General features: G+C 38.4%; 1 protein-coding gene across 4 annotated transcripts in view; it reads right to left on the bottom strand.

The window, feature by feature from the left end:
* cadm1a (cell adhesion molecule 1a) overlaps positions 1-24,094 on the bottom strand; it is a 409,871-nt gene that overhangs the window by 47,539 nt on the left and 338,238 nt on the right. For 3 of the 4 annotated variants that reach the window (XM_067608757.1, XM_067608756.1, XM_067608758.1), the window contains 3 exons: positions 22,679-22,775; positions 15,023-15,195; positions 1,936-2,028 (listed from right to left, as the gene is read on the bottom strand). In XM_067608757.1, coding sequence (XP_067464858.1) covers positions 1,936-2,028; positions 15,023-15,195; positions 22,679-22,775 — 363 coding nt within the window. The remainder of the gene's footprint in view (positions 1-1,935; positions 2,029-15,022; positions 15,196-22,678; positions 22,776-24,094) is intronic. The other variant, XM_067608759.1, reaches the window with a different exon arrangement.

Raw genomic sequence — 24,094 nt, 5'->3', positions numbered from 1 at the left:
TTGCTCATGTATGAGCTGCTGTAGTCCGTCAGCCTAGCTTAACATCAAGGCTGGAAGCAGGGGAAAATTACTAGCCTTGTTCAGTTCAAAAATAACACGCAAACATGAAATTGTATTGATCTTCTCATCTCCTTCTTGTTAAAAAAAGAGAGCATATTTCTTAAAATCTTGAACCATCAAAATCTTGAATGTGAGCATGGAAGTTCATTTCTGAGCTTGGGATCATTATGTGTGACAAATTCAACAAAAGGGAAATGAAACATGAGCTGAAACGCGAACTTTCGTGTCAGACATTTTTTGCTTTTATTTCAGAGTTTACGGTATGTGCAGGGTGCGATTTGCTGTGGGGGTTTAGTGGGGATTTCCTCCCTCTGGTCTATATATCCCTGCCTCTGTTGAATTATTTTTATCCTTGTTGGGGACAAATATGTATTCTTCTCATAGCGATTAATGCTGCTTCACCCATAGACCATATAAAATATCTAAAATAAAAATAGGCTATTTAAAAAAAAATCTAAGTACAGTCCTGCAACATAAGGACAGTTTATGGTACAAACAACAATAAAATCAGAAATGGACTTTCACTGTCAGCACTCAAGCTTGTATGACAATAGAGATAATGTCACGTCTAGACTACATGATGACAGTAAATGGACCAGCAGTTGCTTCGTTCCCTGCTTGGAGACTTGCAGAAATGTGGGTAAAAGAGAGGCAACATGCTGTGGATGACCCCTCCACAGAAAAGCAGAAAAAGACAGAGGTCCATCATCAAAGCAGACTGTTAGTTCTTAGTCTGACAAGCAGGCATATACTGTAGTCTATTTATTTTTATTTCTATTTTCTATGATGACAGCATGTTGTGCTATTGCATGGTGTGATAATTTTCTATTCAATATTGAAGTTGCTGTATATAGAGCTGAATTAAACACTGACTTGCAAGAATGACAAGATTATTGTCATGTCTGATCAAGTGACACTATCCACAGAAAGCCACTGAAAGGGCATCTGGCATGTTAAATTAGCATTTAACCTTTTGTTTTGTTATATATGATCATATCTCCTATGTGTCCGCATGAGGAAATCACAAGGCATGAACTTGACATCACATCGCTGAGAGTGAAAATATCATAATACTTGAATTAAATTTTTAAAAATGGATTAAAGTATTCCTGCAATTAAAATGCAAGTTCAAGTAACAGCTGCAAGAAATAGCCTAATAGGCTTCAAAGTCTGTATAGGCCCACTGTGGTTCTGATTTATTTTCATGAGTAAAAATGTTTCAAAAACATCCATCCCTCTGATTTTTTCACAAACCGCACCCTGGGTGATTGAATACTTGTTGCATCATCAGTTATTAATTTCTACCTGCCAAATGATGGATAGAGTTTGGAATTACCTTAAAATCTGGTAAATGATGAGAGAAACGGCATGAATGTAACCCATGGGTAAAGGAAAATGCATATGAATATGACTGCCACCGTGGCATGAAGATGGAGATAAATGGAGTGATTCAAGGCTGCACTGGGAATACGGGAGCACACATACACACTAGGGATGTGCAGAGGGCCCAGTATTTGTATCTGTATTTGTTGAGGCAGCAAAATTATTTGTATTTGTATTTGTATTCGAATAAAAGTGGAAAGAGGTTTAAAAACTCTGTTTCTGTTTTTATTACGCTTTTAATTTTAGAAAATTAAAGTGTTACAATAAGTGTTCATGAAAAAACTAATTTTAAAAATATTTGTATGAAACAAATATTCATAAAAACCCACTATTTGTGCTTTGCCGAATAGCATATTTGTATTCGGGCACACCCCTAATACACACACACACACACACACACACACACACACACACACACACACACACACACACACACACACACACACACACACACACACTAGTAGTACAAGTTGTGTGAGGGTGATACTGTACCTTGACTGACTTCAGGGTAGGAGATGGTGGTGGTGATGGTGGTAGTGGTGGTGGTGGTGGCTGTGGTGGGTATAGGGGTAGTGGTAGGAGCATCTGAATGAGAAGACAAACACATGACAAACACAAGGGGGGAAAACAAATGAGTATAAAAGCCATGAAGATAAAGGAACGTCAGTGTGAAGCGATGGTATCACTGTTTGATATATGACCAACAGCTCATTGTGTGTCACTTTGTGTGTGTGTGTGTGTGTGTGTGTGTGTTAAAGGTCTACTACAGACCTTTTGATATATTAGCTGGATGGCAGTGCATTGAAAACTGTACACACAACGATGACACTGCCACACATCATCTCGTCTCACACTGACCAGGCTGATCAAAGATCTTGTTGGAACTCTTCTCTTTTATGTCTACTCACGGGCTAAACACTATGACACGAATTACTTACAACACTAGCGAGCACATGGTTGTTAGAAGTGATTGAATGTCTAATGAGTAACACGTGCTGGTGTTGTACTTATGCTGTCATTGTTATGCAGTGAGCTATCCTGACAAACAAACGTGTCTGTGCATATTTAATGTCTCCAAGGAGAAGAGTACAAAATTGGTGAGGATAGTGGCAACAAAAAAAAACATAATGCAAAATTTGATGTATTAACAGAAACATAATGACACAATAAATGACAATGCACAAAACTCAGAATGATAGGAAAGAGAAAATAATAATATATGAACAGCACCAAGCAGGGTTGTTGAGTGCACAGGCTTTGACCAGAGACCATTTTTCCTCCCAAAGCTTTTCCCTTTTTACTTCATTAGCGGGGTTAGACTCCCAACCCTGACAATGACCAGGGGGAGATATCAAAAGTGACATTTTCCTTGTTGAAGTGGCAGGGCTGCACTGATATGAAGCCTCTGGCAGTGCTGCTCGGTTACAGACCTCCCATGCTGCTCTGATTGCCTTGGAATGGACTGAAAAACCTGTTGGGGTTATTAAAGGTGCTGAAAATAAATAATTTGTGGCTGTTGATAGGGATAGAGGGCAAGTCAACAATTTAATGAAATAAGGAGTTATAAGATGGTGAGAAAAGACTGTTTATGGACAGAGAAGGAGGAGGAGAGGAAAATTAAAGGGGTAGAAGAGGTGTTGTTATAAGCAGTTACAATGACGATGCTGTCATTTTTCTTTCCTTTATGTGATTTTACAGCAGTTATGTTGCATTTTCACTGAACACACAGTATAAAACTTGTTCCCTGCACGTGGCAAAAGTGAAATTTTTGCTGCTATTGCTTTTCCTTAGCTGTACAAAATTACCTGTCCTGCCTTGGGATATGTTTACTATAGAGAGACCTGAAGGTGTGCTAAAATGCTTTTTAAATTGGACGTATCATGTGCTAGTGATGTAGCCGATACACAATAAACCATTGATCCCGAGAAATCAACTGGAGCAGATAAAACTCAATCCATTCTTTTTAAAGCTTTCCACTCCATTTATCACTGAGTAAGTGACACATATATTTAATCTTTCCGTTTCAACTTGTATAATTCCTAGTATCTCGAAGTCTGCTCATGTGAGCCCTTTGTGCAAGGGAAGAGACAACAGCGATCTCAATAATATCCAAAGTTCCCTGTCTGGTGAAAAATCCTGGAATCACTGGTGAATAACCAACTCAAGTATTTCTCTAAAAGTATTGTTTTGAGCCCTCACCAGTCTGGTTTCAGACCTATGCATAGTACCATCTCCGCTGTTATATCAGTTCTAAACGTTATTGTTTCTTGCATGACCAAAGGGAAGCACTGTGATGCTTTTTTCATTGACTTGTCAAAAGCAATCGACACAGTTGATCATTCTCTGCTTATTCAGAGACTTTGCAATATTGGGTTTGATTCAGTTGCTTGTAGATGGTTTTGGAATTACCTTTATGAAAGATTTCAGTGTGTGAAAGCTGGAAATATCTGAGTTTTACCAGTAACAAAAGGTGTTCTACAAGGATCAGTTCTGGGCCCTGTCTTGTTTACAGTTTATATTAATAACATTGTCTCTTCTGTAACTGACTGTCCATCTTTACATGGATCACACTATTCTGTATTGTTTTTCTGACTCTGTACAACTTGATGTTGAGAACCTACAACTTTCTTTTGTGCTCTTTAAGATGCACTCGTCAATCTTAAACTAGAACTCAATGCAAGCAAAAGAAAGTTCATGCTCTTTTCTAAAGCAAAAGATATCGATTTTAACAGTCTACACCTACCCTTACTGAGTGGTAGCAATATTGAGAGAGTCACAGAGTATTAATATCTAGGTATATGGCTTGATGAAACATTTACATTTAAATATCATATTGCAAATCTTATCACCAAACTGCAGCAAAAACTCCAGCTTCCGTTTGAATTGTAGGAAAAGTATAGCTGAGACAGTCTTTCTATCAGTCCTTGATTATGGTTTTATAATCTACAGACATGCTGTTGCTTCCACTCTCAAACCCCTTGACTCAGTTTATCATTCTGCCCTTAGATTCATTACCGGAGATCCCTCACCATTGCATTCTGTATGACAAAGTTGATTGGCACTCACTGGCACAGAGGCATGATAAACACTTGTATCTTTTAATCCATCCATCCCTTATTGGACATTTACCACGCTTTATATTATCAAGGCTGTACCACAGGATCCTGCCAAACTCGCTCTACTAACTGTCTTATGCTTCAAGTCCCATAGGTTTATTCTGAACTTGGAAAATCTGCTTTTAGTTTTTGTGCACCAAATACATGGAATTATCTTCAACACATCCTCAGGATCAACACTCTCACTACCCGTGGACACCATTTCACCTTAATGTGCAATTATTTTTACTGAGCATTGTCATCTTCTGATCTATTTAACCCTACATATTTTGTGTTTAACTCTGTATCTCGACATCATTGCAAATGAGAGAAACCTCATTGATTTTCAAGGCTTAATTAAGGTTTGAATGAGTGAATGAATGCATATTTTCAGGTCTATATCTATATTCTGGGGCTCTACTGGAATATCTTACCATAATTTACAATTTAAAAAACTCCTTATTTATCTTATACTGGCCCTTTATGCAGACCCTCAGTTCAGCCGCTGTCTGAAACAGGCTGTTTTAGCTCCTGTCTCTTTAAGGCCCCCCTCACAATGAGCCCACTCTGTTCTGATTGGTTAGCTCCCTCGGCAGACTTCCATCCGCTCTGGGGGCTACATGAACAAACAGTACTATCAGGATTTTTCTTGTCTTTTAGTTCATTGCTAGAAATGGAAACATCTCAAATACATCAGTACATGTGTGAGCCTTAAACTGATCAGAAATATGTGAGTAGACAACTTGAACAACCCGTGGAGCAACCTTAGCAACAAAAGCTATGGAATCATCATGAGGAGGAGGAAGAGGTAACTTTGCAAACAAACTATTCAGAGCAGGCTTAAGCCCTGGCTTTTGACTTGCAGGGAGCATTTTGCATACATTCACCTCATGTTTTGGAACTCTGACCATGTTTAACATTGACATCTAACATCCTATCAGTATGAAAATAACAGAAAGTCAATAAAAGTATGATATGTCATCTTTAAACTAAAATTTAAAAGGTTGCATCAGAGCTGAGTGTGCTTTCAAAAACTTCATCTCATGAAACTGCAGGCACCGTGGCTCTGACATTAAACAATATTAGCGATGCCTTGTCTTACGTTCATCAGGTGAATCACACTGTGTGTTTTCAATGAGAGGACTCTACCAAAATGGCAGCAAATGTTTAATGAGTCACAAAAAGACACTGTTTTAATGTCACATGAAATCATATGCATTTATTTGCATAATTAATCTCTAATTAATTTCACATAGCTGTTAAGAGTTGCAATATTTAATCAGCTGGATGCAACCATCGTGGAGAGGAATCAACTAATTCAGATTATTCCTCTCTCCCACAGAGTTCCATTGTTGTCCAAATACTATTAAATAAGCCACACTGTTGTACTGGGTGACATGTTCCTTCATCACAATGAACACACCCACTGTAGTTTATTTTAGGTCAGCTCCACATACATCGTCTTTCTTGCCATAAATTCTCAATAGCATATCAAAGCTGTGGCTGAAAATAGTCCCAAACAAATACTCCTGTTTGGGTAATGTTTGTTAAAAGCTACAGTGACCAGCAGATTTACTGAGCCTTATCCTTTAAATAGATTGCCAGTAGAGACATACTGTACTGGCAGAGTAGGAATTAAAGACCGTAATGGAACAGAAACATAAATATCAACTTATTCTTGATTTTAAATTGATATTGTATGTGTTTTACATACTTTAAAGCACATTATAGTATTGTTTTAGAAAGCTGTTGGGTTTCATGATTGAACAAGAAGCACCACATAGACTAAAAACTGCACTGCTTTCTTGAAAAGCTACATTGGACTGTCATTGTTAACACTGTCATAAATCATATTTACTGTCACGGTATTACTGAATGTACACTGGTAATTCTTATCGATTCAAGCAGGGGTGTTTTGACTGTGAAAGAAGTGCAAATTGAAAATGCTTACATCCCAAAGTTACATGAAAGAGGTAATAAAAGTTATCCTGCTGTTTGTAATGTCTTCCCTAAGGGTACAGAGGTTGTTTATCATATAAACGTAGCCTTCCCTGAGGGCAGAAATTGCTCATAGTGACTGCACAATTGTGTTCACAGTTGTTAGTTTAGAAAATCATCTATTTTATGCACTTGAAGAAAAGGGAATCAAGTAATTCAAATACAAGGCAGAGAGGACCATGTATCCCCAGAACTCTGCCTGAAGCAAATTTAAAAATGCAAATGAAGGCCTTCAGGTGATCTGGATCAGTATTAAAACTCTGCTGATGTGGTATGTTTTAATCTATCAACAATTCTGTTCTTTTAAAGACAACCTTGACAAAACAAAAGGCTGTACAGACCGATGTGCAGACAAAGGCGGGGAGAAATGATCCATTGGGAAGTCGGCTGGCAGACGAAGCTTGGGCTGATGAGTTTCACACATGCTTGAGAGCTAACAAACTCCAGCTCGGGGGTGGTGCCGTCTAATTGGTTTTATCCCATCATGGACTGTGAGGGTCCAGCAGATGTTTGGGATCATCAGTGTCAACAACTCATTAAAAACTTAACAGTTAAAAAAATAAAATCAAGACTGGTGAGATTGCATGAATGTAGACTATAGTCCCACTTTTTTATGGCTGGCTGGTGCAAAGTATCAAAGAAGACTGGAGCTCATTGACTTTCAAATGTGACAAGCAGAATGTGTTTTTCCTCCCGCTGAGTCACTGGGCCTTGTTTACTGATGAGTCTTATGAATCAGTGTTTCTGGTCTGAACGAATGGAGCGGGTCTGCAGGAAGCTCTGAGACACAACCTGACAGAAATCATTCCTGTTAAAGCCTGTGAGTCAAAGTCACGTGAGCACCAGTGCCAGTAATAACACCAAACAATATGAAAACATGCTTCACGCAACTAGCTCCAGCACTGAGTAATTAATGATACATGGGGAAAAATCACTGTAAATGATACTGAATGGCATTTTTTTGGCATAGACCAAAGTATGAACAAAGGCTACTCATACTTTTTATTATAGTGTAGTATAGTACAGTATAGTATGGTATAATATTGGGTTTTTTTTTGTTTCCCTTCAAATCTGCCATGTTAAAAGTAGCCAAAAGGGACATTTTAGACAATGCGAACAGCACAACCCTGGTGAAAACTACCTCACAAGTCCTCCAAATTAAACAACAAAATACTTCCAAAAAGACACATACGCACTTTTAAATCTGACAGAACGACCAGTCGGGGTACACTTTTGCACTTCATGGATGTCTGAGCTCCACATTTGTCCTCCTCATTTGTTTATAACATACTCTACATTTAAGTGACAAGTGTCAAAATCAGGGTTGAAGCTTGGGAAGGAGGCACACAGTGGCTTTAAACTGGCAAAAATCGACATCTTATCCTATTTACTATCTAACTGGGCAAAATTAAAATTCGATGTGATTGCTTGGGGTAAATGCTTTGATGGAAAAAGAACGACAGACATTAATACCACCGCAGAGAGTGGGTACCCTAACAATGGCCCATATCTTTATCACCTTAAGAACCAGACTTTAATACAGATTTTGTTTGACGTTTCTAATGTTACTGGTGTGACATTGGTAAACCAAATTTGGATGGTTCTGCTGGCTTAGTGGAATCACTAGCATGGTGTTCTGCTTGTCAATCGATGCTACTAAAATCTTACTAATGTAGGTATAAAACAAACTCTGAATTCTGCTAGAGGCTGTCTCATGTCCTTGTTTCCCTGTTTCATTCTCTTCTTCATTCTACTGTTTTGTCATACTATTCATTTAGTGCCTATATGTTTTGGTAAGCTTTTCCTTGCCCTTTTCAGACTGTGTCCTTGGTCCCCATTTAATCTGAACTGGTGGAGCCCTGACAGCCTTGCTGTGATTAGGGGCTTTACATATAAACTTGACATGGACTCGAAGTGACATTTGTGGATGCCAGTATTGTGGAAAGAGCATGAAATATGGTTCTATTGTGTGTCTTTGAACTGTTGTTTTTGATTTTACCTTTTCAGACAGAGGTTATAAAATACCTAAAGCAGGAATAAATACAATGTAACAAAAGAACACATCCTCCAAATTGTCTGATTCTGCTTTTTTTCCCAAGTAATTTGATGTTGGGCTTCTGGGCCTCGCGTACATCTCAGAATTTTTCATGCCATATGAGACCAGATTTAAGCTCAGCATCCTCCTAACAAAGCTTAGGATAAAGATTTGAAGTAATCCACTCAGAGTAAGCCACATCTGTCATAATCTGTCAGACAATGACCAGAAGACTGACGGGTAGTTTTCTCCATGTTGGGTTATTTTGGAAACAGTGTGGTGGAAATAGAAATGTTATATGAATGGCTACATGCATTTTGGTATGGATTATTTGGACATTAAACTATTGGGGTCATTTTTATTAGAAACATTTGACGGCTACCTGCCAGTGTCGCCCAAAATCAATGATTACCACATACGAAGGAATGTAACAACTTCAATTCATCAAGATTATTTTTGAAGTTATAAAATGGCCCAAAATGACTCCCATCTGTTGATACAGGGCAGAGGAATCTCTAAAATATCAGCTAAATAATCCAAGTGTTCTCCTGCGAACACAGTGATAGGCTTCAAAACATAACCTTAACATAACCAAAACATAAATCTGTTTTGGAAATGAGGAATTACTTTTATTCCTCATCTTACTTAAAACCAGCAATTTCACTTCCACTCAAGTGTAATTTCTGCAAACTAAGAGCACTCGCATCCTGAATAGGATATTTTGAGACACTCTACACCTCTGGAATACATGTAAAATGCTACTTAAAGAGCAAACAGTGACTTGTGGAAAAACCCCCATGTGCTTTAATGGAGACAAAGTGTACAGTAAGTAGGAAGACAGCAGAAGGCAATAGGGTCACTAAATATGCTGCTGGTGTGCAATAAAAGCCAGTGCTGGTGAAGATGCACCCTGTAAACAACTAACAACCCCTCAGCGCTGGGTCTCACTCGATTGTGAGAGGAAAACTCTGACGGTTGTGTTTTCTTGCCCTGAGAAGTAAGAGCAGGCAGTGAGAGTTACAGCAATACAGACTTCATTCTTCTTGCTGTTAACATTGTTAGTGTCAGCCGGTCTCACGGTGCTCTCCATCACTTAGGGTCACAATACTTGGGAATCAGATGTATTAGAGTGGATACTGGCCATGGCTGCATTTGTTCTGGCTGTCAAGCAGGGGAAGACAGTCGTAGGAGGAAGCCCCATGCAGACTTTATCATTAAGTTACACATCTCTAATGTACAGTTTGGGATCTTGTGTTGATATTGTGGGTGGTTTTTAGCTTTTAATCAAAAAATTAATCTTTCTGTAAAGCTTTAGGATATTGTGGTACAAGAAATCTAATCCAAATGGTTTGTCAGACTGTTGGAAGGACACACAAAATCACTGGGAGGCAGTTGCCCCCTCCCCACTAACTCATTGCATTTGACCTAGATGTATCTTTCTGAAATAGCCTGGAGGCATGGCAGCTAACTTTTTAGGTCTAAAATTAGCTTGTCTTTAATTTTTTGTAAAACTCTTTAATTAACTTCAGACTAGTCTAAGAGAAAAACTAGAAGTGGTTGAACTCATTTGACCAGAGTAATATATTGTTGTAACCAGAACTTGATGCTTTATTTCCAGTATTGGGCAGTAACGCTTTATGACAATGTAATTACATTTTTGAGTAACGAGTAGTGTGAGGGATTATAATTTGAAATTCAGTAATTACATTATAGTAACTAATCCCAGTAACACTCCATTACTTTTACACTTGGGGGTCAGTGTTCTCACTGTCTTACTGGGATTAACAGAGGGTTGATATCAGTGTGGTGTCTGCATTCAGCTGACAGACGGATGCTATATTCAGACCAGAGGCAGAAGTGCTGTGAAGCAGTGTTTCCCCTTCAGTCATTCTTATAGTCAAATTACGAGCACCGTTGCTAAAATTTCACACAATCATTAATATCAATGGGCTACTAATGATTTTGATTTGTGCATTCACAATAACACCCTACATTATTGTGGAATTGTTTTGAGTAATCCTCCCTGTCTTCATTCTTCAAAGGACATCTATGTGAAAGGTACTGTTATAAGAGCAGCGTAGCTCCGTTAAGGAAATGAAGACACCTGCTAGTGCTAACGCTAGCACCAGCGCACCATCTGGTGATGGCGCAAACAACATGCACAAAACATCTCTGCGTGAGTATCCCACAGATATTACTGCTTTTCTTAACAATTCCAGTGACTGTAGCATCTGCCAAATGATCCTTTTCCCAACTGAAGCTTATTGTATCTTACCCAAGAGGCTCAACGGGACAGACCCGTTTAATGATATCTGGACTTGCCACACTATCTATCGAGAATGCCTGTGCCTGCCAGCTGGATCCAAAGGATTTAATAGATGACTTTGCACAGGGAAAAGCCCGGAGAGTGTGCCTATGATGTAAGTATAACTTATTTATTATTTATTTGAATATTTATTGAGCATTTACTGAGTATTCTCATCTGTGTCAAGGTGTACTGTGTCACTGATTATGTTTTCATCTGTAATGGTGCTCCGACACCAGATTTTGTCAAGTAGGCTAGTCTATCACTATCTCGGCCTTGCTATCATGACTCCTCTCTTCTATAGCACGGCAGTCTGTTTTCCTAGTAATCATTTCATTTAGACATCAACTGCGCAGTGCATTTCACTGTTGCTGGTCATTTTAAAGCCATGTGCTTTCACTTCTTTCATTCGCTACTGACAATTACGTTATGTTATGTCTGATTGTGATGGGCAGGACCCCATTTGACCATCTTGCATCGTGGCCTGGCGCTACTTTTGCAACTGAGTAATAAGTAAAGTAATGTAACTTTTACAATAAGTAATGTGTAATCAGTAATTAATTGCAATTTTCGAGTAACTTGCTCAACACTGTTTATTTCACTAGTATACATGCTAACGCTCGTGCTTCTTGTCTGTCTTATGTCTTACTAGGGAGTGTTTGTCTACAAACATGCCCTCCTTACAGCTTCTGTGTATGCGTGGCGGTGGTGGTGTAGGAGGAGGAGGAGGTGGTGTGTGTATGTGTGTGTGTGTGTGTGTGGTAGAGGGGGGAATGGAACATAATGTGAGAATCAGCATCTGACAGTTCCATCACAACATCCTGTCTTCCCATTAACAAGGCAAAGGTTCAGCATGATTTGCTGGTGAATTACAGTAGACATTACTAGTGTGGGGGCCATGGACACATCAAAGTCATCAAAAGACTAGCCCTAAAAGGATGGAGGCCTTCTGCGGTTTTAATGGCGGCTGTTTGGGTTTTTTCGTGCAAGGGCTTTTAGTTGCCAACGTGTTGCATTACTGTATTTGTCTTTGTGTTTCTCTCACTGTGGGGGGATATGTGGGTGGATGAGAGGGGGCGACTTGCAGCCCTCACCACAGGGTTTTGTTTAGGCCCAGGGAGAGAGAAGTACAAAAAGAATGCAAGAAAGTCATGCAAAGTTGTTTCTTTGTAGATTGCACCCCCTTGATCAGCAAGATGGTGTAAAGTTAAATCTTTGCTCTAATCAATGGTTTTTATGAGTGCTATAGTTATACTAACCACAGAAGTCAAGAACGGCACATTATGTGATCGCCAGTCAACAGATTATTATTTATTCTTTTGCACCTGTACACCTGCAAGATCCTCCACTACCCACAAAAAGGAAAGAATGAGAAATAAATCAAAATGTGTGGTTTTTCAAATTAGTTTTACATTATTTTTAAAAACATTTTTATTTAATATTCATATTTTTATTCTGTCTTATATATATTATAAAATATATTACACTGGAATGTCTTTGCATTAAAATATATTGCCTGCATCAATTTTCCTTGTTTCCCACAATATACTGTATAATGTCCTGTTGCTATGTTGTATAAGAGAGAGGATGTGAGTGTTATGGCTGGAAGTTTAGGACAGATTTGGAAAGCTCCTCTTCAACCCCAACATGAACAAAATACTGACGGTCAATTGCAGTTGTCACCCAACTGTAACACTTTAGTGGGTCGGTGCACCTGCAAAAGTGGTAAGAATGGTGAGTTGACCATTTGAAATAATTTGTCAAAGTTTATTGGTCCTTTACCCCTTACCTTACCTTACCTTAGAATTAATGCTGATTCTGATCTCAACTCTTAATCCAAAATGTCTTCAATCCAAAGATCTACTTTCTTTTCTACAGATTCTTGAAAGTGAAGCATATACTGTACATACAAAGAGACTGACACTGCATTGTTAATATAGACTAACAGCTATAATATAGCAGGTGGCAGTAAACTGTTTCCTGATCTTCGATGGTACCACTGTTGCTTTATTGCACTCAGTGCTAGCACAGCAACGCGCTCTGCTGTAAATAACATCCATTCAGCTGGTGTCCGTCAAGCATTGAGCTTTCCTTTTTTCCCCCCTACATTAAAAAGAAGCCTTTTCACTCCACTAATTCCCTCTGACAATAGCAGCCAAATCATTTCTCAGTGGGCTTAGGGTCTACCAAAAGTGATAGTAGAGTATTTCAGGGAGAAGATGGTATCAACAGTATAAAAGCATGTTGTGATAATGATTATGAGGATGAAAGAATTACATAGAGAAGAAGAAGAGGGTATTAGATCAACAGGAAGCCAAAGAAATAAAGAAATCTGGCAGAGGTAGGTGGACGCAGGTTAAAGGATGACTGCAGGTTTGTTGGAGGTTGCCCCATTGGTCAACGGCATATGAACACCAAAATCTCCTAATGATCACCAGCTGTGGTGCTCCAAAAAAGGTATAAAATGACATTGGTTAGCTGTACACCAGCATGCAACAAAACTATTATGTGGCCTATATGAAAAATGAAACTACACGACTCAATGGAGCTGATATAGTCAGCAATAAATACTGTATGCATTTGCTGCAGTTATTTGCATCCATAACCAACAACCTTCACTTTCTGGGAAACACAAAAGTAACAAGCAAGGATTTTAGATTAGGCTCAGGGCTGTAGCCAGGTTTTTAGAAATACTGAGATCATAAGTAAAAAATTTCCCAGTCCAACCACCCAAAGACATTACTGACTAAAAGTTTGTTATATTTTTCTGATTATTTACATCTAATTATCTTTTATTTTATCTTAAGGCTCTTTTACATGGTGCAATTTTGGGCTAACTAAAACAGATGACAATCCTGAGAGAGACAATGGTAAAATCTTTAATTGTAAATCGAAAACAGCGTCCCTAGATCAAACTATGAGACACGTCCACCAACAGACGATTTTGAGATGTAACTATTACCACTACTACTACTACAAACCAATCAGAATACACCATCTAATAACGCAGAAAAGATTGGCTGGTGTGATATTTTAGTATTTCAAGTGTCATTTTCTTAATAAAATTTTGGGTGGAAAACAATCAAATGCACACACACACACAAACTCAAAATGTTTGCAGTGGAAAAATGTGATAAAATGTGGTAAATGTAGAATATAAATTCCTCTTAAGATTATTAAACCAAACAATACAGAGAGAGAGAGAGAGAGAAACAACGGAGCATGACCTTGGTATTCTTTTTGGTAGCTACGGCTGCTTCCAGAATGAAAATAGTAAAAAAAATAAATAAATAAAAATCACAAGGGGCTGTTTTGGTGTGGGTGTGTTGCTAGAAGCACTAGAGATGAAATATGATCCAGTTTAAGTAATAGTGTTGATGAGTTTGAACGCTTATTACACAAAACACATGATTTATGTTACTGACATCATTTTTACAACTCTGGAAATAAGTCATGGTGGCGATCATTTTATCCGATGATCACGAGGTAAACACTAGAATTAAACTATGAGGCAGGTTCAGCTTTTTGCCAGATGACTGCGTTATTTTGTTGAAGCTGTCGCCATCATAACCCTCCATAGAGGTCTTGTCAGGCTGAACGCAGCCTTAGGAACCCATTATTCAAGTGTGGGATAAGCTTTTGGTATTGGTAACATCCTCAGTGCAGCCGAAAACAGGGAGGGATTAAGAGTATACTACACTTTAGCTAAAATAAAGCCCTTATTTTAAAGTCAGTCTGTATACTTTGGATTTTGCTAGTGGGCTAAATGTTTAGTATGCTACAGGTGCTAGCAATGAGCACCAATGCCAACAACTCACCAATCTTGTAAATATCATCAGTCTACATATGCATGATTCTGGTGTCTACGTATCATGACACTGACTCTATAAAATGCTTCTCGCTCAGTCTACAAAAGGGAATTGAGATTGAACTTTCCTTAGTTTAATTTTTTACACATACTTTTAAACACAGGTATATTTGAGACACGTATTGTGTAGAAGGAAGTGGACAAAAATAAGAAGCTTAAGAGAATAATGCCCAATAAAATAAATCAAAGAAGGAAAGAAAGAAAGAAAAGCAGATATAGTGATAGAGGAAAAAAAGGAAAGAGAAAAGAGCTGAAGGGTCAGTATTAGACCGGCATACCATAGACGTAAAGGATGTAGTCGTCATAAGACTCCCCCACTGAGTTGGATGCAACACAGCGGTAGGTTCCATTGTAGGACTTGTTTAGGTTTTCGATGTAAAGATCACCGCCGGTGATGACGGCGTGGGATGGCACATCATCATCCACTTTCACCCAGTTCACCCGCTGTGGCCTAAAATGAGAACAACAGAGTATAGGTGACATACCAGGGAAAAAAACCCAAAACACTCAATCACCAAGAGTGGAAGCGGTGGTGATAGATGATGTGATCCTTTAAGTAACAAAACCAAAAGTCTAAAGCACTGTTAGTGGCCCCTGAGGGCTGCTATGTTCATTAAATCCCAAAGAATAAAACTGTTGGATGGAATGAACAAGAGTATTTTGCTAGTCTTAGATCCTTGCCACTACAGCCTAAAGAATTTGACCTCTGATCTGTATCAGCACATTTAAAAGCTTTATTGCTCTGGCAAGCATGAGTGTTCTTAGCATGTCTCACAATATCTTGTGTGCAAGTAAATTATATCAAAATGTGTACCAAAATGGACAGAGATCATCTGGGAATCATAAAAGTGTTTTGTAAATTTTTTATTTGAACAAGTTGGCATTTTGGCTAAAGAGGGAAGGTCATCCTCTGAGCTCTATCAGTATCCACAGCAAATCTGACATTAATGTGACCTTCACATGGACCAATGTGTTGACTTTAGAGTGATATAATTTCAGAATACTATGAAATTCATCTTGCAGAGGCTTACAACTTCATTGCAGTAGGGTTTCCATCAAAATCAACATTTTTATGGACTTAAGTTTTGTAAAGTTATGAATTCATTTTGGTAATGCAATAAACAATGCTCTATGTTATGTTCACAACCCTTCTGTGTAGCTTGTGGTACCTTGCAGGTGATCTGGAACGCTTACCGCCATCGATATCTGATCTCTGGTACCTTTTGATTGGCCTTTAAAAAGCTCTCTTAAGGCCCACCCACACACACACAGTAGTGATATTTTCAGCCATCTGTTTCTTTGTTTATATCTTGTTTTGCAAATAACATCTTGTTTGTGACTCCTCTGCTTCTAACCTTAAGCCAGGATTGTAACACTGACATTGGGGATTTCCCATTATCCTTGTCACAGGATCATATTTTCTTCTTGTTTTGAGTTTGTCTTTTCATGTTAACACAATGCTTTTTGGAAAACAACTTATTTCTTGGGATGTTGGAGGACCTTCAAACTTCAGAGGAAAGTTAATACTTACAATTATATCTAAAAGAACCTCTAATACCATACATTTGTTATTTAATAGGTGTTGATCTGTTAACAGATAACTAGTTTGTTATTTGTTCAGATTACTAGTTCTCTTAAGATTATAGTCTTGCCTCGTTTTAAATTTACCTCATTTTAAAAAATAAAGATCTAGTAACTGTTAACTAGAAAGAAGGCTAATCAAAGAGAGCTAAAACATGAGACACTAGACGCATTAAAATGACATTCCTTTGTGTACAGTTAAAATCAACAACAACAGTGAAGCAGCTTTGTCTTCAAATTGCAGGCTTTCCATGCTTGTATACTTGTGAGTGTTGCTGTGTAGGTGGGCGCCTACCGAGCATCTGTCTTTGTTCTCTTCTCTACCTTGACTGAGGTTTATGGCAGGGTGACAGATTCCATTTTTATGACAATGAGCTCAGAGCACCAACAGCCACCAAGGGTGAAGAGAAAAGAAAAAGACAAAACACCTCTATTTTGCTGTTGCAACTTCCAATGGCCACTGCCAGCTACTGTTATTTCCCCTGAGCGAGTGCTGATGGTCCCTCTTGTTGCATTTTGTTGTGGTGTTTTAACTTGTTTCTCTCCATTTGAAAACATTTGGTGTGGAGGGAACAAGCAAATGGGAGTGAGGGAAAAAATATGAGGCAAAAAATCTAGGAAAAGAAAATATGAAATAGCAGTTGGAGCTCAATAGCAAAAACAAACAACCCACAAGTGCGTTCAATGGCTGTGGTGGACAGCTTGAAAGAGAGACTGCCATGTCTATTACAAATGCTCTCCAGATGAAATGTAAATAACAGATATATAAACATACACCTTTTCCTGAGATGGAGTGAGAGACGTGACCTAGAAAAAATAGTTTCTATAGGGGCATGGGATGTTGTGAGAAGGGAAAAGTGAATCCAGAGGGGGAAGACAGACAGAGATAGACGAAAGAGGTAAGATGGGGCTGCAAGGAGAGAGGAAGGGCAGGCGTCTAGAATACAAATGGCTGCCTGCAGCCGGGGCCCCCTGTGCTATCTGCTGGTAATGACTGCACAACTCTCAGCAGCTCTAATGAAAATGACTTCCAATTCCCGGCTCACTGTATTGATTGTGTTTTCATCTTTATAAAATGAATACGGGTAGTGAGCTTGTGAGTAGTGAGCTATGCCAAGTATGAAAACTGCAGGAGGTTGGTGGGGGAGTCTGAAGTACACAGTGTTTGGCTCTGTGTGTATTTATATGTTCTTATACTTCTACCCTTCAGAGAATTATACAGTTTAAAACTCTCACAATGAGAACGTTTCTCACAAAAATGAAGACAGAATAGGTTAAGGTTTTGGTCAAGTTTTAAGTCCACCACCAGTAGAAATTTTGTTTTTCTTCTTGTTCCTTCAGTTGTCAGGAGAAGGAGAAGATGTCATTTTAAGGATTTTAACATATTATTTTAAGGGAAAATCCATATGAAACACATATTATTATTCCAAGCAGAGTAGTTTTGCATATCTTAAGACATGTCTGGAGGGTGTAGGTGGTCAGCCTTGTTTGTTTTTGAATTCAATAGAGATAACGGTGGGTTGAATACAAGTGGGTAGTTCCAGGTCTGAAAGTGAAGCCAGTGTGGAAGTGCCTTAAACCTGCATTCTCTCTAATGGCCAGCAGGGGGCGACTCCACTGGTTGCAAAAAGAACTCTGATTGTATGGAAGTCTATGAGAAAATGACCCTATTTCTCACTTGATTTATTACCTCAGGAAACATTTCTCAATCACTAGTTTCAAGTCTTCTTCAATGCAGTATGATGTTCATGTTGTAAATTATGGTCCCATCTAATTTAAATTTGATGATAAAGCAGAGTATGCTTTAGGGCGTGGCTATGTTGTGATTGACAAGTCTCTACTACGACGACAATGTTGGTTAGGTAACTTAATCCCAGATTCACAAAGTATGGGTGTGGTCGTAGCAGTCGCTATTTCATTGTTTTTTTTAGTTCATGAACGTTAACATTTTGGTGACGTAAAGAAGTCTTGTTCAGTATCTGGTTGTACTAAAAGAACCTCTAAGGCTAGCGAAAATCAGCATTAGCATTATCACAGGTAAGCATAGACTGTAAATGCACTGTGCTAACCAAGCTAGCAGCTAGCAGCTAGCAGCTAGTGTTAGGGTCAGCTAAACCCTCTCATTCAAATATTCTGATCACTTCTGGCTCCCAAAATCCAATTTTATGCTGAGCAGAAAAGGTATCACAATGCCCATTGAAACTGAAACCCACTACTGCAGCTTAGTCAACTTCTCTTCTGTCCATTCATATGCTTAGTCATATTTTATGGTGAGTACAGAGGTTCCATTTGTCATCAACACAATCAGTTGTTTATGCCTGTTGTTTGTAACAGTGCATTAACGGGCTGGCTTTAGAGAAGGGGCCAGCTGAACAAGATGCTTTCTCTCCAAGGATACAAGATGACAAGTTTTTGTTTTGTGTTTTTTGTATATGGACATAATTGTTATTGATCATCTAATGGACTGTACAGTGTCTATAGCTGCTTCAACAAGTAACAATGCTTAATGCTTTCTTATGTCTTTGTGTGTTCTTGAGTGAGCCATATAACAATGTCCACAACAGCTTGCTAACATTAGTCTGGAGTGACATTACAGTCAACTATTCTGGGGACAAACATAAGCTGTGTAATTAGACATTTTTGGCTATTTTAAGTTTAAGTTTTCTACAGATATTGCAATTCTTTTTTTTTTTTTGGTCAGTGAAACTGCATGGGTTGCCATTAAAATCCATTGCAGTTGTTTTGAATCCAAGATGACAGTTTCCATTCTCTTCCAAACTGCTAACTTTTGAGAGCTACTTTAAAGGCCTAAGAATAATTATCTGCTGCCAAAAACATTTTAAAGGGTTTTTAAAGGAGTGGGCCTTTTTCTTTAAGGTTGTCATTTATCGCCACATTTGAATTTACTTGTACATGAAAAGACCTGTTGCATTTCAACAACCCTGAGTTGGCCACATTAGTGTTTCTGATGTAATATTCATAACTCCAGCTTCATCTAACGATTATTTTTGCTCTGTTTAAATTTGAACTGCCAACAAACAAACTACTCAAGCCAGGATTGTAACCTCTCAACAAACTAAGGTGATTGATACCAACAGCAACGACTGTATTGATGTCATTTCTCCTGCCTGAAGCTCTCAGACTTTTACTCACATCTCAGTGCCCTAATAGCTTCATTTGCACTCCATTATGTCTCATATCACAAATACCTGTCATCTAAACAAACCAGCACCTTGGTTTACAGATGATATATGTAGAATGATCACCTAATAAGTGACAAACAAGAGCGTTCTACTTTCATTTATATTAAGGATTGATTAACACTAATAAAGGCCACAGTGAGTTCATTTTCAACACGGTGGCAAACATTACTTGGGGACTGTTCTCTTTGCTCAGCTCTGTGTGCCACAAACAACCTTTTAACTCCAATCACAAAATTGACTTAATCTGTGCACATCCAGTAGCACTCTTTACTACAAAAACATCCCGACTATTCAAACCTCTGTCTAGATTTGGAATATAAGAAGTTGAATTCTTTCAGAAATATTCTGATATTTTAGTCTAACAGTCTATCTGTGTGGATACAAGAGCACACCGACATAATGCCCTCTGACCTCAAGGCATGAAAGATGTCAGGAAAAGACATGAAATAGAACTAAAAACCCAACCTCTTCCTGCCAGCCATGGAAGGAAAATAGACAGTTTTGGAATTTACCATCTTTATTCTCCTTCCTTGGTAACAACTTTCTATAGTATTGGATTCAGTTTATTTGACATTTAGCAGTGTAAGTGTATTATTTAGCTATGGTCCGATTACAATGATAATACCTTCTTAATAGATTTAATTACAAATTAGAAAATTAAGGTTTATTGATTTTTTTTGTATTATATTTGGTGAATCAATATTACAGTTTTCTCACTGGTTTTCATGATGTGTTGATTGGCACTGGTGACAGAAATGAGTGAGTATCCAATTTGCAAGTGTGAAATTTTCAGATATTTGATAGGAATAAAATGATCTCCCTTTTTCTCAGTTTTCTCCTCATATAAAAAATTATTTAGTAACCTAAGGCGTTCTACCAAAAGAGTGCCAAGGATCCTATTTCTTCCAAAACACACCTCTTAGACTATAAAAGTTTCCAACTCTGTCTGGCTTGGCTTCTCCTTTTTGCTTGCTTGCTGACCACCGCTGCAGTGTCACCTGTGTTTTTGTGGCCGTTATGGCCTATGTTGCATTTCAGGTGTTTTCATTTTTCCCTGAGAGATGCAATCTCCAAAAAGGAATTCTTAACTAAGAATAAAGACTGCAAAGATGAATAAACCACAAGCCAAGCCACGTCATTTGCCAAAGCGCTTCACTGAACCTGCAGCAGTTCTCATCTGGTTATCTCCCTGGCAACCTGAGAATCACCGAGTCTACTTCGCCTTGCTCGGCGCTTTGCGGAAAGCTCACCTAATCGTCAGCCCTTCATCATCCACGGAAACAGCAGGAAAACCATCTGTCATGCTTCTGTTTCAGAGTTCATGCAAAATCTTCCAAAACTAAAATGTTATTGGCTTTAGAGTCCCTTGTTGTGATTTTGACTTGTTTTTGATAACATTCATTCATTAATTCATTCATCCTGTCAGCATAACTTGTTAATTTAATTTACCCATTCATTCATGCATTCATCCATTCATTCTAGTTATATATATATATATATGCTTAGTGTTCCCCATTCATCCCTTTCCCTTGGTAGTTCAATAAATATCTTGATTTATCACCAAGTTGTTGTATTTGTGTATTCCTTTTCAACAGAGATGGAGATCCCTATATTCAGAGTTGACAACTTTCAGATATGAGATTGATTCATTTGATGCATTTTAATTAATTAATTGATAAATTAATCAATAGAGGTGGTGCCCCTATAATTCTACGAGTGCATAATATTAATTTCCAAGTGTTGTATCTCCTACATCGCTCAGTATCATTAACGCCCCTCTCTGCTCTGTCCTCCGCCCTTTAAAGGAGTGATAATTAAACACCTGCTCAAAAATATCATAGTAATTCTGATGTGTTTGATAATTATAGACCAGTTTCAAATTTCCTCTTTGAAAGTCCTGAAAAAAAGAATAGTGGCCATTCAGTTAGCTGATTATGTATCCAGCAGGGGTCATTTAGAACTATCTGGCCCCGGGTTTTTCTGTACCCTTAAGACTGGCTTAGTCAAAGGTTCCTGCTCTGTGACATGTAGTTGTATCAAGGCAACCATCTCATCCATCAGCTCATCTCAAACTCCTAATTGGAAAATCCCAGCTCCCTGTGAGGAAATTGGTTCTAGAGCCAATAGTGAGTACAACATCTCATAACTGTCAACTTCATGTACCAGCTTTGGCTTCTTCACCTACAGAAAGGTGACATTTCATATCCCTAGAGCAGATTTTAATTGGTAATTCAACAAAATCTAAATCTGCTCTGACCCAATCTCTTGCCCGTCATGTCTATGGCTATGTCTGCAGCCAGTTTCCAGCCCAGAATTGCAGCTTATGGTTGGGACCATCTTTTCCATTTGAAGCCAGGACCTTCCATATAAGGAGGTCCTCATACCGAAGTAAACGCTAGCTGTCAACACCAAGTGGTGCACACTTGGGCTAATGTTAGCTTCTTTAGCTAAATTGTGCAAACAGGGCAGGTGTTGTAATCAAGTAATATTGTGACAATAGCCCAACTCATGTTGTGATTAAACCTTTAACACCAGGGACTATTTTTGATTGTTAGACCCTTGTGATTCATTTGGACAAAAAGTTTGAAAGGATTTATTACTCTGTTGGACTGCCAATCTACTTTGAAGGTACAGAGACACCATGTCTATGAGGTTTTGGTTGCATTAAGCATTGAACTATGACAGAGCTTTTTTTAATGACCTAAATGTCCAATAAGATGGGGGTCAAATCTATTGCATACATACCGTATATTTCATGCTCACATTCATATAAGTTTGTATCAGTCTGTGAAAGGTCCACATAGTGCTAGTGTCCTGCAGGCGGAACAGTGGGTGGTAAAAAGTTGAGTAGATTTCTGTTTTGTCTGTTGGGATTGTGAGTTGTACATGTTTACATTCTCTTTTAATGTAACTCAACACTACTTGCTGCTGCTGCAAAAGTTCAGTGCTCATCTCTTCTCAACTGCAATGGAAAAACAGTAAGACACGCCATCACAGCACGCACATGCTCACACTAAGGAAAACAGTCAAGGTATGTGGATGGATACATAAATGTGCATCTGTAAGCAGGTACAGTAGGCTTGCTTTCCTGCCCAAGGCACATTTTAATTAGTTAAAACGTGTGTGTGTGTGTGTGTGTGTGTGTCGTACTGGGGTTTGCCTTTGGCCTGACACGTCAGTTCCAGGTTCTCTCCTTCCCTGGTCAGACCCTGAGGAAATTCTACCACGATCTTTACCTCCGGTTTGTCTGAAAGGATGAGAGAGAGACAGAGAGAGAAGTAAATGCTGGGACAACATAACAGACAAGGCAATATCCATCTTGCCTCTACATTTACATTCTACACCTCTGTTCTTTCTGATGGAGTCCTATTTGCAGTAATGCTGTTGGTAGCATACATAAACATGAAGGTAAACATATTTTCCCACAAATTCTGTCCATATGCAAAAACATCTGCATCATGATTTACAGTATTTAGTGGTAGCACTTCAAATGCTAAAACTTTCCCAATTGGTTCAGCTGGACACATCCTCAGAGATGCTGCAGAGACAAGTAACTATGTGGAAGTTATGCTTGTACCATCATGTACAAGCATAACTGACAAGTAACTTTACTAAGATGTAATGTTCATATATGTTTGTTAAAGGACTATTCAGTTTATTTTTTAATGAATTAGTCAATTAAATGAAGTGAAGCCAAGTAACTGTTGAAAGGAGAAATAATTAGTCTTCTTCTTACAAATAAAAGTAGAATTTATAAGCAATAAAACCCACCCTTGATCAGTTCAAGAGTTTTGCTGCTACAGCCTTACCTCTAGTCTTGTATGACCAGTCACTTATGTTGGCTAATATTAGCTCATGTCTACTTAATATTCTGTATATTATATAGATGTAGTCAGTTTGCTGACTACATGACTCCTTTGTACTGCTCCTGTTTTATTATGTTCCAGCGTTTATTATTATGCACCATCACATTTTTCACACAATACATTTTCTAATCAAGTGCTTGTTTTCTATCAGCTTCCATCAGTGCATAACTATTTTCCTTTACACAGAAAACACAGTAACACTGCTCACCGTGATCACAGAGATAATCCCAACAGGTTTATAAATTCAAAATAACAATAATAAATGCAGCCATAAAAACAACAACAACTATTACTTGCCCCAGAGGGGTTGGAGTGTCAGAGGAGGTCAGGTCAAGTTCATGTTGCTAAAATGCAACTTAACTCTTGTTATGATTGAGCTCCATGCTACACAAACTTTGCTCAGTCTGGGTTGATATGACTTGACATCAAACCATAGAATCCAAACCTCAGTGAAAGAGTATATATATGATTCAAAGTGTTTTTCCTTTAGATTTGCCTACTGCTATTGGCTTAAACTCAACCTGCTTTTCTGTTGCATCAAATCACTTTTCAGCAGTGTTGGGTCTACCTGGGGCATAATATTGATGGAATTTTAAATCATTCTAACACCAAAAAACAAGCCAAAGCTTTGGGGAACAATTGATGCGGTGCGGTGTAGGTCCTCAAGTAGCCCTGAGTATGTCCAAAGAGGTTACATGAT

Source organism: Thunnus thynnus, chromosome 13, assembly GCF_963924715.1.
Source record: "Thunnus thynnus chromosome 13, fThuThy2.1, whole genome shotgun sequence".
In the NCBI taxonomy this organism is placed as follows: domain Eukaryota; kingdom Metazoa; phylum Chordata; class Actinopteri; order Scombriformes; family Scombridae; genus Thunnus; species Thunnus thynnus.
This window is presented reverse-complemented; position numbering and strand designations above follow the sequence as displayed.